The sequence below is a fragment of the Emiliania huxleyi genome (genome assembly GCF_000372725.1).
Source record: "Emiliania huxleyi CCMP1516 unplaced genomic scaffold EMIHUscaffold_265, whole genome shotgun sequence".
NCBI lineage: Eukaryota > Haptophyta > Isochrysidales > Noelaerhabdaceae > Emiliania > Emiliania huxleyi.
This window is the reverse complement of record NW_005200049.1, coordinates 48,532-60,815: the sequence shown is the minus strand read 5'-3', so window position 1 is coordinate 60,815 and position 12,284 is coordinate 48,532. Positions and strand designations below refer to the sequence as shown.

General features: G+C 64.2%; 3 protein-coding genes across 3 annotated transcripts in view; 1 reads left to right on the top strand and 2 right to left on the bottom strand.

Moving 5' to 3' along the window:
- Positions 1–833, top strand: part of EMIHUDRAFT_443795 (hypothetical protein) — a 2,919-nt gene extending 2,086 nt beyond the window's left edge. Inside the window, exons 3-5 of the mRNA XM_005777167.1 lie at positions 181–257; positions 477–534; positions 627–833. Coding sequence (XP_005777224.1) covers positions 181–257; positions 477–534; positions 627–719 — 228 coding nt within the window. The 3' untranslated portion in view covers positions 720–833. The remainder of the gene's footprint in view (positions 1–180; positions 258–476; positions 535–626) is intronic.
- A 1,103-nt stretch (positions 834–1,936) lies between these two features.
- Positions 1,937–4,473, bottom strand: EMIHUDRAFT_238295 (hypothetical protein; the record flags this gene model as incomplete). The annotated part of the gene is made up of 3 exons (XM_005777166.1): positions 1,937–3,460; positions 3,523–3,763; positions 3,830–4,473. 3 exons carry the CDS (start codon positions 4,471–4,473, stop codon positions 1,937–1,939), a joined length of 2,409 nt encoding a protein of 802 aa, XP_005777223.1.
- Positions 4,474–6,190: 1,717 nt separating this feature from the next.
- EMIHUDRAFT_457695 (hypothetical protein) lies at positions 6,191–12,076 on the bottom strand. Its single transcript, XM_005777165.1, has 7 exons — positions 11,897–12,076; positions 10,083–11,797; positions 9,703–9,993; positions 9,399–9,572; positions 8,536–9,270; positions 7,793–8,205; positions 6,191–6,839 (listed from the first exon to the last, which is right to left on the bottom strand). The coding sequence occupies exons 1-7, from the start codon at positions 12,069–12,071 to the stop codon at positions 6,491–6,493; spliced, it is 3,852 nt and encodes a 1,283-aa protein (XP_005777222.1). The 5' UTR covers positions 12,072–12,076; the 3' UTR covers positions 6,191–6,490.
- Between the last annotated feature and the right edge of the window lie 208 nt (positions 12,077–12,284).

Here is a 12,284-nt window from a genome sequence, read left to right as displayed (position 1 = left end):
GAACCCCCGGGCCCATTCCGTTCACCCCCCCCGGGCGGGGGGTTTTTAGCCCCGGGGGTAGTCTCTCCCCCCCCCCCCCCCCTCCCCAGTGCCTCCAGGGCTCCCACCGCAACCTCTCACAGACTAGCGCGCAGCGCCAGCGGAGGCAGCTGCGTCTCAACCACAAGGCCCGTGGAGCAGGCGGCCTCGCCGGCGCGGCGACGTGGGCGACATGTCTGCCGCTGGACGCGGTCAAGACGCACTACCAGTCGGACGTGGTGGCGTTGCCCGAGATGTGCCGAGATCGCCCGAGATCGCCCGAGATCGCCCGAGATCGCCCGAGATCGTGCGACCTCCCGAAAACTGCCCATGAGTGCGTAGAGGGGTCGAGGGGGCTGCTCTGACGACAGAGAGGGGGACAGACCGGGAGAGGGGCGCTCGCTCCGCAAGTCGCCTGTGAACGGCGCCTGCCCTCTCACCCTCTTTGGTGCGGCCAGGCGCACCGCACGTACCGGGGTGCTTGCCGCGCCATCTTTCGGGCCTCGGGCGTCGGAGGCCGAGATCAGCCGAGATTGGCCGAGATTGGCTGAGATGCTAGCCGTGGGCGGCGTGAGCGGCGCCTCTTCACACCTCTGGCTGTGAACTAGGCTTCTTCGCGGGCTTCTGGACGATGGTGCTCGGCGGTGTGCCGCGCGACGCGGCTTGCTTTGCGGGGACCGAGGCTGCCCAGCGAGCGCTAGCTCTTCGCCGCATGCCACAAGCAGCAAGCACAGCCGCTCGAATAGGATTTGAACCCCGCAACTCTTAGAACCTCTTTTGGGGGTCGGTGGACTTAAAGAATTGACTGCTGTCTTTTTTCCAACGACCAGTACCCGCGCGGGCAGGATGAGGAAAAGGAGCCACGCACCCGGACAGGTGCCCCACACGGCATATTCAAAACAACCCCCCCCCATACCCGGTAGGTCTTTACACAACTCCGCCACAACGTGGACGGTGGAGATGTGACTCCAGGGGGCTGCGCCTATGACGTATGAGCTATGCACTGGGACGTACACACGTATCTCAGTATGGCTAGTTCCATTTCACTGTGGCACAGCTCGCGTTACAAAACCTTGATTTTGACCTTTGCGCGAAAAAGGTACATCTCGGTGCCTTCCAGAGGCAGCTGCGACCCCGCCGAGTGGACGGTAACGCACAGCAGGTGGCGCGGTGCGTTACCGTCCACTCCGCTGGGTCGCAGCTGCCTCTGCGCGTCCTGGGTATGTACCTTTGTCGCGCGCCGGAGACGACTCGACGCCGCTGAGATCGGAGATCAAGCTCTGACAGGTCGCACGTCGCTCCTTTGACGCCGACGTGACTCACCCGTGCAGATCACATCAGGACACGGTCTCGACGCGCTCGGTACGACGCCTGCGACCCGTCTCGGGTCAGGTGGCACGACGCTCATCGCGCCAGCCAGCGCTGCCGTGCAGGTTGCCACGACGAGGTCGAGCACGCTTCTATACGCTCGCCGAGCCTTCCTTTCCATCCCATTTGGCAGCCTGGGAACGGTGGCGGTCAGAGGCAAAGCATACGAGGGGTGGTGGAACCACATGTCACGGCTACTGCCGGCTCGACCCCACGATAGCCTCCAGAGGCTGACTTTGAGGCACAATCATCGGACGACGTCGGCGAGTTGAGTCGCGCTCGCGGTAGCCAGATGACCTCTCATACTAGTATCATCGGCCATGGCCGCAGGAAGCGCGGGGGAGGGCGCTGGGAGCAACACGGAGCTCCGTTGGACGTTTTCAAGATTAGCGTGTCAGAGTGAAATGGAACTAGCCTATGCAGCTACTTCCTTCGCTATCTCACCAAACCATCTCTTTCTCTGTACTGCCATATGCGGCCATGCAATACTGCCTGTACACAGGCTGGCAACGACACGTACAGGCGCCCGCGCGCGACCTCCCACGGCTCATCACGCGCTTTGCAGGCAGGCCGCCATGCTGCGTGGGCCATGGGGCGCCGGCGCGACCACGCGAAGGGCGGCCCAGAGAAACGATCGTGGTGCCATCTGCAGCTCAACGCGCACGCTGTAGTCGGCGCGCACAGTATGCGTAGAGTTCTCGGGCACCTGCCACCGAGTGGGATTGACGAGGGAGCCGCCCCAGGCCAGCTCGACGGAGGCACCAGGGGCGACGCCCGCATAGTAGAGCGGCAGCTCCACAGTCCGTTTGATCGTCGCCTCGGTTGGGTTGAAGAGGTTGGCCATGGCTCGGGGCTCGTCAGGCTTGGCGGAGGCGTTGACGTGCACGATGACCTCGAGGCCGCGGCCTGACGGTCGGCTGACATGCACCATGTCCGCAGAGAGGATTCCACGGTACCTTTTGTAGTGCGCCACCCATAGCGTCCACATCCGCTTCACATCCGGGCTGGCGTCGTCGTACAGCTGCGGTCCGCGGTACGCGGCGATGTTACCTTGGCCGAGGAAGCTGGCCGCCGCTTCCTCCAGCGTGTGTAGGTGGCGGCTCAGCGGTGGCGGCGTGCGCGACATCTCAAAGGCCATCCACCCCATGGTCGTGGGCTTGTGCGTGGTCCCGTCGTACAGATACATGCGCGCGAGCTCAAGGTACTCTCGCGTGCCAGAGGGCGTCACGGGGATGCGATTCCATGCGTCGGTGTACCCCATCGGCTCCTTGTTGGTGCCGCCGCTACTCCAGTAAGGGTCGGGCACGGTGTTGAACGTGTTGAGCTCGCGCTTGAGCGTGCGGTAGAAGTCGACCGTCGCGCGATACTGCGCGAGCTGTGAGTTGTTGACGTGCGCAAAGCCAGACTGGTCTGTCTGCGCGCAGGTCGCCCCTTCGTACGGCCCATCCGTCTCGAGCAGGTCCATGGTCGTGGCGCGGAGGAAGTTGAGGATATTCGCGCGGTACGTGCTGTGGAAAGCCGTGGAAAAGTCGGCGATGCGGGCCGGCATCCCCGAAGGCGCCTTGGCCCCATCGGGGCTCTGGCAGTAGTCGTTGCCGCGCAGGTTGGGAGGGTTCTGCATCAGCGTGTACCCTCCGATCATGACGCCTTTGGATCGGCAGTAGAGCGTATCGTTCTTAACTTGGGCAATGTACGTCTGGTTGGTGGAGCTCGGGTCGAAGCCCGAGCCAAACGAGAGGAGGATGGCCTCGAAGCCAGTCGCGTGCGCCTGATCAGCGACGCGTCGGATGCCAGCTGACGACGCATCTGTCGAGTAGAAGTAGAGCGGGGTCTCGGTCACCTGCGGAAAGAGCGTGCGCACGACGCGCCGGCGGGAGAGCGACTGGCGCGGGAGGTCGTCGCTGTCGAAGAGGGTCAAGAAGACGGTGAAGAAGGACTGCGACTCGCCCGGTCGGATTGGCTGCCACGGGCCGAGCGGGTACTGCACCTGAAGGAGTAGGCCGTTGTTTGCGAGGTCCGCGTGCAGCGACTGGTCGTGGATGCCGCTCTCATAGTCTGGATCGATCCACCACGCCTAATTTATGATCAGCAAGTTATCCCCCGGTCGTGCGGTTGTACGGGTCCGAGAGCCCTCACCGGGTAGTTCATGCGATCGCCAGCGTACGAGCCGTTGCCGGGGTCGGAGGAGGGCTGCTGCGCGAAGCCCCAAAACGTCTTGCGTGGCATGTAGTCCGTCTCCACGTGCACGCGCCGCTTCCCATTCTCTGTCACGTGCAGCTCTTCCGTCACCACCCTCTCCACGAGCACCGACCCGCTGCTGCTGCTCGGCGGCGCGCGCACCTCCACTCGCTTGGCCAGGGTGGGTACGTTGTCGTACCTGTTCACGGTAGCCCGTGTGAAGAGAGGCTCCCTGCAATTAATTAATAATAATGTATAATCATACATTTCGTAGACGATCGATACACGCAGGTTGCATCCACAGCCACAGCGGGTCGGAGGCTTGAAATCCACGCGCAGCTCCACACCGCGAGGCGGCCACGCCGCCATCACAGAGTGGCGCTGGCCCGGAGTCCACGCCCAGCGCGCCTTGATGGGGGCCACCTGATGCGACTGGTAGCTCCAGTCGTCAGATCCGGCAGTAAGATTCCACGCGTCCATATCGAGCATCGCGTAACGCCGCTGCCCGCGGAGCCCACCCACTGCGCGCCCCGCTGATCCGGTGCTGCCGCCGCTCTCATTCCGGTCTGTCAGACCCTCGAGTGCATCGGGTGCGTAGGGAAGGAGCCGCCGACCCGCGTTCTTTGGGTCGTGATCCGGGCAGCTCAGCTTGAGCCGCGCTTCCGGCGCGAGACCACGGAGAGCCTCCGTTGGGCCTCCCACCACGGGGACTTCACTCTGCAGGGAGACCGTCGCCCAATTGGGCGTGACGACGAACCGTCGGCTGATGAGGCCATTGCTCAGAAGCAGGGTCCCGTCCGGCTGCTTTGTCAATGTGGACGCAGCCGGCGGTCGGCTCACCAGCCAGTCCTCCTCTGGTATCATGCCTCTTGCGGGACAAGTTAGCAGCAGCAGCGCGAGCAGCTTCATGTGTGTGTCGTCGGATACAAAATGGAGCTCGGCTAGGGTTGCGCAGCTATGAAGAGGAGCGAGTTCGCGCTGCGCTAGCTCAAACGGCAAAAGAGTTCGCGCTGGATTCGAGGTTCTCTGGGGGGTAGGCCGTCCGGCCGTGCGGCACGGCTTCGCGCGATGCAGTCTGCGCGAGGTGACCCGCCGGCAATCGTGCTCACCCCTCAGAGCGTGTCCGCAAAGGCCGTGTCGAGCCTGTCTGCTGTGAGAGAGAGTTGTTTTGTTTAAATTCTACATACATAGACTACATGCACACCCACACGGACAAGTGCGACCGGCACTCAGCCGCAGCGCGCACGCTCTCTAGGCCGCGCCGCACACGGTGCGTGTTGCCGCTGGTTTTGACCTTGGAGCACTTGGACCCTCAAACGGTCCGCAAGAGCCTCTCATAGAAGCACTTGGAGCACTTGGAGTGCAGTCATCAGCCTCACATCCAGGGCCGGGGAGCTAAGAAGCGCACCCAGCGGGCCGGATGATCGGGATCGGGTTGCGGGCAAGAGAGCCCTAGCCCCGGGGGTGCGCGTTCGCAGGGCAAGGGCCGTAAAGTAAACATAGGTCTCCAAGGGTTAGCCCCGCGTACCGGGTTTCCCCTTAACTGCAGGACGCCCCCTCTACTCGGAGCTAATGAACACCACACTGTACGCCCCACACCACCAGAGTCTGCACTCACACGCACAGGCATTTGAGTAGACCCCCCGCCTGAGGGCTCACCCCCGGTCTTCCCAGGGTTCCGACCCTCCTTGATTCGCTCTCTTGCTCATCTCCCGAGCGTTATGCGACGACCGGTGTGGACGTTTCCCTCGCTGTTGGTGTCGCTTTCTCTGCTGCCGCCCTCCGCCTCCGCCAGGCGGCGGTCACGCGACGAGGGAGGGAGGGAGAGCCGCAGGAGCCCTCTGTGGAGCAGGCGCCCAAAAGCGGCGATGAGCGGCGCCGCGATCAGCCACCTGTGGGCGGTCACCGGGGTGGCGCCAAGCCTCAGCGAGCTGGATCCGGGAAGGGCAAGGGGTCGCGCGGGCCCTGTCCGCAGCACTTGAGCACTTGAGCACTGGATAGGGTCGATTCCGCATGGTACGGGACCCCTCGATCGTCTCGCCCTCCCTCACTGGTGTGTTCATCGGGGGGGGGTCATAACAAACACGGTACAGGATCGAGGTGCACGCTGCCAAAGCAGTGTCGTCCCCCCTCTCCCCGACGGCGATGGCGGTGTGACCGATCGAGCTACAAGAGGAGCTTGGTCAGCAGGATCCGGGATAGTCAGATGCACTACCTCACAAATCCGCAGCAAGCAGTGCTAACTAAAACGACAAAATTCCGGATGGACCGGAGAGTGTCTACTCTTTCGACGCATCGTGGTCCTCGACCCCGCCGAAAAGCTGGCTGGTGGTCGCGCGCGGCGCGTCGGCGTGGCTATAAGCCGGATGAAGATTCTGCCCCACACAGCCCCTTACCCCTTCAGCTTCACCCTCGCCTCGCTGCTTGGTGTTTCTGAACACGTAGACGACCACGCTGTGGGGGTTGTGTGCGGGTTGTGTCTGGGAGGGAGGGAGTCTTTGGGAGTGGGGTGCACAGGCTGCTCACCCACGGCCACCGGGCCGGTGCTTGCACTTTGAATGCCGTGGGGCTCCTGCCCGTGTCCCGGGCGTGGAGATGCGAGGGTCGCCCCCCCTTGCCCCACCACTTTGTTTGTGTGGAGACGTTTACCTTACCTTACCTTAAAGCCGTAGAGGGCGTCTCAGCCGCCCCGCCTGACACTGCACTTCATGCAGGCACATGCGGCCCCCTCCACCATCCTCGCCCAGGGATCTACAATGCTGTCCTAAGGTCCGATCTGTGGGCTCTGCCTGCGCTCGGCACCGGGCACCGCCTCGGTCTACAAAATGCGCCTGCGGGCGGACCCTTACAGATCACAGAGCTCACAGATCATGGCACATGGCGGTCCACGGCAGAGTACACAACGAGGCTCCGCTCGCGCCTCTCTCTACAGCGCGGTTGCGGCGCCGCTGCCAACCTTGCCCCCTCTCCGCCGCGCCCGCTGCACCCACCACACGAGGAGCGCCGCAAACGCGAGCAGGAAGAGGGTCGCAAACAGCAGCAGCGGCCAAAGGTCCCAGCGGTTATTCTCGCCGAGCACGCCCGCAGTGTAGCCGACGGCAAAGAGCTCCATGACGAGTCCAAGCGCGGCGAGAGCGACCATTATGCGGGTCAAGCCGTCGCCGCCGCCGTGGCGTCTCGCCTGCCAGATCGCCACTCCGTGGCCGCACAAGCAGCAGACTGCGACTCCACCAAGGACAAAGCCGAGCAGTCCGACGCGCAGGACGTCACACCCGCTGCCGACGCAGAGAGCAGCCGCGGGAGGGAGCCCCAGGAGAGCTATCGAAGGAGAGGGTATACGTCGAGCGGGCATCCAGAGGACCGGGCTGAGAAATTGGAAAAAGAATGCACAACCCCTGCACGGGTTTTATTAAATGAAATCGATTGCCATACAGACATGGGTGCGAAACAACGACACGACCAAGGCACGGGCAGAGGAACGAGAGAAGAATATAGGGTGGATAAAGCGCCTGTTCACGGCATGGAGGGTGAGCCACGCCGAACGTACTGAACGTAGAGCCGAGCGGGAGGAAGAGGGGGAAGACGACTCCGAGGAGGACGAACCAGTGGAAATCCCGTTGTCAGCCGTCACGATGCACCCGAAGGGGACCACAGCGCCGGCATCATCAGTGAGGGCACAAGTGTTCGAAGAGAGAGTGGACCTGAGCAACAACATGACCTGGAGGCAAATGATCGGAGTGGGAGTCAGAAATGTGGTCCTTGCGCGAGGGGAGCTCGATAGACTCGAGGGGCCAGGATATGCAGCGAGGAGGGCGGAGCTGCGCCGAAAGGCGCAAGAAGCCGCGAGAGCAAGGGACCGGCAGGAGGCGGCGGCGCCGCAGAACGAAGAGAGGAGAGCGACGCGACAGAAGAAGAAGAGACAAGGGAAAGAACGACGAGAAGGGGGCGACCGCGAGGTGGCATGAAGGTCGCAGCGAGAATCTGCGAGAGACTGCGAAGAGAGATAGGAAGAGGCGGACGCCCAAGGGTGGGCGACGGCTAGCGCATCACACCCCTCTCCTTAAAATCCCTGTGTGGTGGCGGCGTGCCGTCCTCCCATCCCTCCCTTGGGTTGTCTGTTTTCTTTCTTTCTTTCTTTAAATGAACTCGGGGGCACAGGACGCGGTACAAACGGGGTACACCAAAAGGCACGGGCTGCCTGCACGGCGTTCACTCGAACGCCATGCACATGGCGCGGAGCAGCCCCGGGTTGGTGTCGAACCCGAGCGGGTCCTCCTCCCAATCCCGGCGCCCACCCTCCGCGTCATCCTGCTCATCGTGCGCGTCGAGCACCCTGCCGAGGCACAGGATCGTCCCCTTGGGAACGCCTGCCCCTCGCGCGCGTGGGAGCTCTCCCTGCACCGCCATCACGAACTTCTCGCGCGCCCACTTGCCGCCACGGCGGCAGTGCTGGGGCGCGCGCTCGCGCAGCTCCTCGTAGAGCTCCTCGGCCCTCGCCACCTCCGCCGCCCAGCCCTCCGCCGACGCCTGAGCCGACTTCTTCTCCCTGAGCGTCTTGAACACCGGCGGCGGCGCCGGCGATGGTGCCACCTCCGGCTCGCCCGCCGCCTCTGCAGCGCGCCGCCCCTTCCTCGCCTTCTCCTTGAGCCGCTTCCTAGCGCTCTTGGTCAACGCCGGCGCCGCCGCCGCGGCCTCGCCGGCCGCCGCACCGGCGATGGATGTCGAGGATGATGAAGATGATGAAGCCGTTGTCGCGTTGCAAGCGGGGCGGAGAGTGTCGAAAAAAGAAGTGACCGTGTCCGTTGTGCCAGCGCAGCCTGGCGCAGACGCCAGGCCGCGCAGGGGCGCGGCCAATGCCGCAGCCTCCCCGCTGCCCGTTTCGGGCTCCTCCTCCTTCGCCGCCTCAGCCACCTCTGCCGCCGCCTCCGCCGCCGCGCGAGCCGCCGCCGCGCGAGCCGCCGCCGCGCGAACCGAATCGCGAGCCAAGATCTTGAACTCCCTCTCGCGAGCCGCCGCGCAGACTTCCGCCCAGGAGCGCACGTCCCGGCAGCAGCGCACGTCCCGGACATCGCCACCAGCCCGGCCGCGACGCGCCTCGATGTCCTCATACGCCCGCACCGTCGCCATCGCCGACGCCAGCAGCCGAATCGCTGCCCCGTCGAGGAGGCAGCGTTCGTCGTAATTGGCGGGCCAGATTGTGGCGTATCCGCGGGCGCATATCACGCAACAAGGCCCGACACTCAAAGGGTCAGGAGGCCGGTAGGCATGGATGAAGGCCGCTGATGAAGATGATGAAGCCGTTGTCGCGTTGCAAGCGGGGCGGAGAGTGTCGAAAGAAGAAGTGACCCTGTCAGGGGTGTCCGTTGTGCCAGCGCAGCCTGGCGCAGACGCCAGGCCGCGCAGGGGCGCGGCCAATGCCGCAGCCTCCCCGCTGCCCGTTTCGGGCTCCTCCTCCTCCATCTCCGCCTCCGCCGCTGCCTCTGCTGCTGCGCGGCCCTCAGCAGCTGCCTGGCGCCTGTACTCCTCGAACACGGCCACCTCTCGCCGCACCGGGCACACCTGCCGGTAGGCCGCCGCCGCCGCAGCCCACTCCTCCTCATCCTCCCTCGCAGCGTCGATCGTCCCATCGCCGCTCGTCGGCAGCGCGGGCACCAAGGGGTCCAAACTGGACACCTCGGTCCCACCTCCGATTCCACCCTCTGCGGCCTGCGCATCACAGGCGCCGCTGTCCGCCTCTTGGGGGCGCGCGCCGCCGCGGCCCTCGCCGCCAGCCGCCGCCCCGCCGCCGTGCTCCTCGCTAAGTGGCCACCGACAGCCGGCGGCACGAGCTGCACCCGCGGCTCCACGGCGATGTCGACCGACGAGAGCGCCCTCTCGAAGCGCTCCAGCTGCGGCAGCGCGCTGGCGGAAGAACCGGTGCCGGCCATGGCTAAGACGGAGAGCCTGCGAGCGAGCAGCCTTTGCATGTGCGGGTCCAGGGCAAGCCACCGTGCCGCCACCAGCGTCGGCTGAGAAGAATTACTCTTCCGCGCCGTGTAGTACTCCCTTGGCTTGTCCGTTTTCTTTCTTTCTTTTCTTTAGCCGTGTAGTACGGGAGAGAGACCTAATGCATCTCTGACATGATGCGGCTCATACTACCTCCACTGCCTGACTAAGCACGGTGGTGTCGGGATGCGCGCGGGCAAATATGCGGCGCACGATCTTGTTGAATTCACGAACGTCGCCGAAGCCCGCTTCGATCACCGCCAGAAGCCGCTCGCGGTCCTTGGGCAAGAAGCACTCCGCCTTGGCCGCGTCGAAATTCTGAAACGTCGCCGTGAGCTCTGCCTGCCCCTGGGTTGGATCCTTGCGCGGATCGGCAATGAGTAGGACCTCGATCCGCTCCGCGGAGCCTCCCATGCGGAGGAACGTGAAAATCTCGAGCAAACACTATGGGGGGGGGGGGGGGGTCAACGGGCTCGCGCCGAAAGTGTATGTGACGGAGCGGCGGCGGTGGGTTAGAGAGCGGCCACTCTCACCCAGAGGCGGCGGCAGAAGGTCGGCCCCGCCACAACGAGCAGCCTCTGGCAGCCCGCGAGGAAGATTGGCAGGCACGTGAGCGCTTGATCAATGTTGGTCTGGTCAATGCAGGCTTTGTCTAGCCACAGCGTGGGTTCGTGCCCCGTTTCGCGCCGCTGGCAATGCGCCCAATGCGCAATCACCGCGTACTTGGCACCGGGGACCTCTTCCTCGTCCTTCCAGCTATGACTCAGGAACGCAGTGACCTCACCCAGCCGCGCCGGAATCGACTTCGCTGCAAGGTCCGAGGCGGCGGGCGTCGAGACGGGTGAGGTGCGTCGCGTGTCAGTGGCCCCGGAACTAGCCAGATCTTTGGCAGTGAGGCGGCTGGCCGGCAGGCAGCGGAAGAGCGCCTCTGCGTCCGCGAGCGCTCTCTCCGGGTTGGCACGTCCGACGAGCGCCGCGATGGCTGCCGCCTCCTCTGCCTCGCTACCGCGGCCACCAACTCGTCCCAGCCAGCGAGTCACCCGGCCACGGTTGGCGGGAGTCGCAATAGCGGCGATCGCGACGGAGACGAGCCCCAAAATGATGTGACCGATCCAAGCCGAGCGGACTGGCAGCAGTCCGGCACCAGACCAATGTGGGTGGTAGGCAAGCACAGTGGAATAAAAGCCAACGGAGAGCATCCCATAGCAGGCGGAGTGTAGGCGCAAGACAGCCCACATACGCTGCAGCGCTTGGCGTGGCTGCATGATTGGCAGGTGTTTGCAGCCGCCACATGGCAGCGTGGCGGCGAGCGCTGCGGCCGCGCTAAGGTGCGCCACGATCTTAGGAAGAAAGAAGCGTTGGCACTCGAATCTGCCAACCCGTCCGTGAAAGCTACCTTCGTGCCTGCCAACTTCTATGCAGCGAAGAGCGTTATCGTACGCGAGACCCATGTAGAAGGCGACGAAGATAGCGCATATTGTGCGAATCGCGCGCTCGTCGGTGGGGAAGAGGGCGAGCAGGCCCAGAAAGAAACCCAACCTGACCGAAATACACCAGTAGTCTTTTTCTCCCACAACATTGTCGATCGGGGTCCCCGCGGCGGCCATTGCCGCTGGCAAGATCCCATACACGACGAGCGCCCACCCAACCTGCCCCATCGCACCGCTGACCTGCAGCCGCCGCCACGCCGCCGAGCGACTCGCCTGGCGGAGCCGGCGCGCCATCCGCACTAAGGCCTGCTCGTGCGTGCTCGTTGTTGGAACGCCAGCCACAGATGAACGGGATTGCCGGCGAAGGCAGAGCCCGACCACCAGGAGCGTAGGCAGCAAGCTGATGACAGCAGCGACGGAGTAGACCACCGACACTGTCACCCGAATTTCACGCAACCGCGCCTCCAGGTTGGCCTCGAGCTTTACGAGGTCCTGTTCGAAGTTGTCCGAGACGGTTGACGACGACGTTGCGCACAGGCAGGCGTACTCGCCCCCTTTGCATCGCCTGTCACCCCACTGCCCTTCTTGGCCCTCCTTGACGGCGCAATCCTCGGGTGCCTTTGTGGCGCAATTGTTGGGCTCCCCAGCCGCCCAGTTGGTGAAGGATGGCACCTCCCCGTCGACGCATCTTCCCCATCCCTCCGCAGGCTCTCGGCTCGTGTCGTGCTGGTAAATACCGAGCCAGGCCACATCATCTCCGATTAGTTCTCCAGCGACATTGTTCTCTGCCACCGAACGAATGCACGCTGGCGTTGATCCTTGAGCAGCGCACAAATCAACACAGGCACTCAGCGAGGACGCACGCTCGCGCGGGACGCCCAAGCATCTCGAGGGGCTGTCAGGGCTGACTCGCCAACCGTCAGGGCAAAGCGAGCGCGTTCCCGCCGACTCTCCCGCCGCTGCTATAGCCGCTCCCGATACTCCTGCCGCTTCTGCCGCCAGCGCAATCGACGTCGGCGGCGACAATTCCGGCGAGCGGTTTAGCTGGGCGGGAGACGGCAGCAAGACAGCCAGCAGCAAGGCTTGACCCATCCTTCTTCATCCCCCGATGCTTCCTTCTTTGTGCGTGACGCGACTCTCGAGGTATCGAGGGATGCCGCAATCACGGCCCTCTATATCTATCTATCCATCTCGGAAAGGAGGAACCTCTTCCCAAGAGCACCACTCTTGGAGCGCCGCCACCACCACCCAGCGGAGCGCTGCAAGCAGCGCCGGGCAATGACGGCTTACCGCGCCCACCCAGCC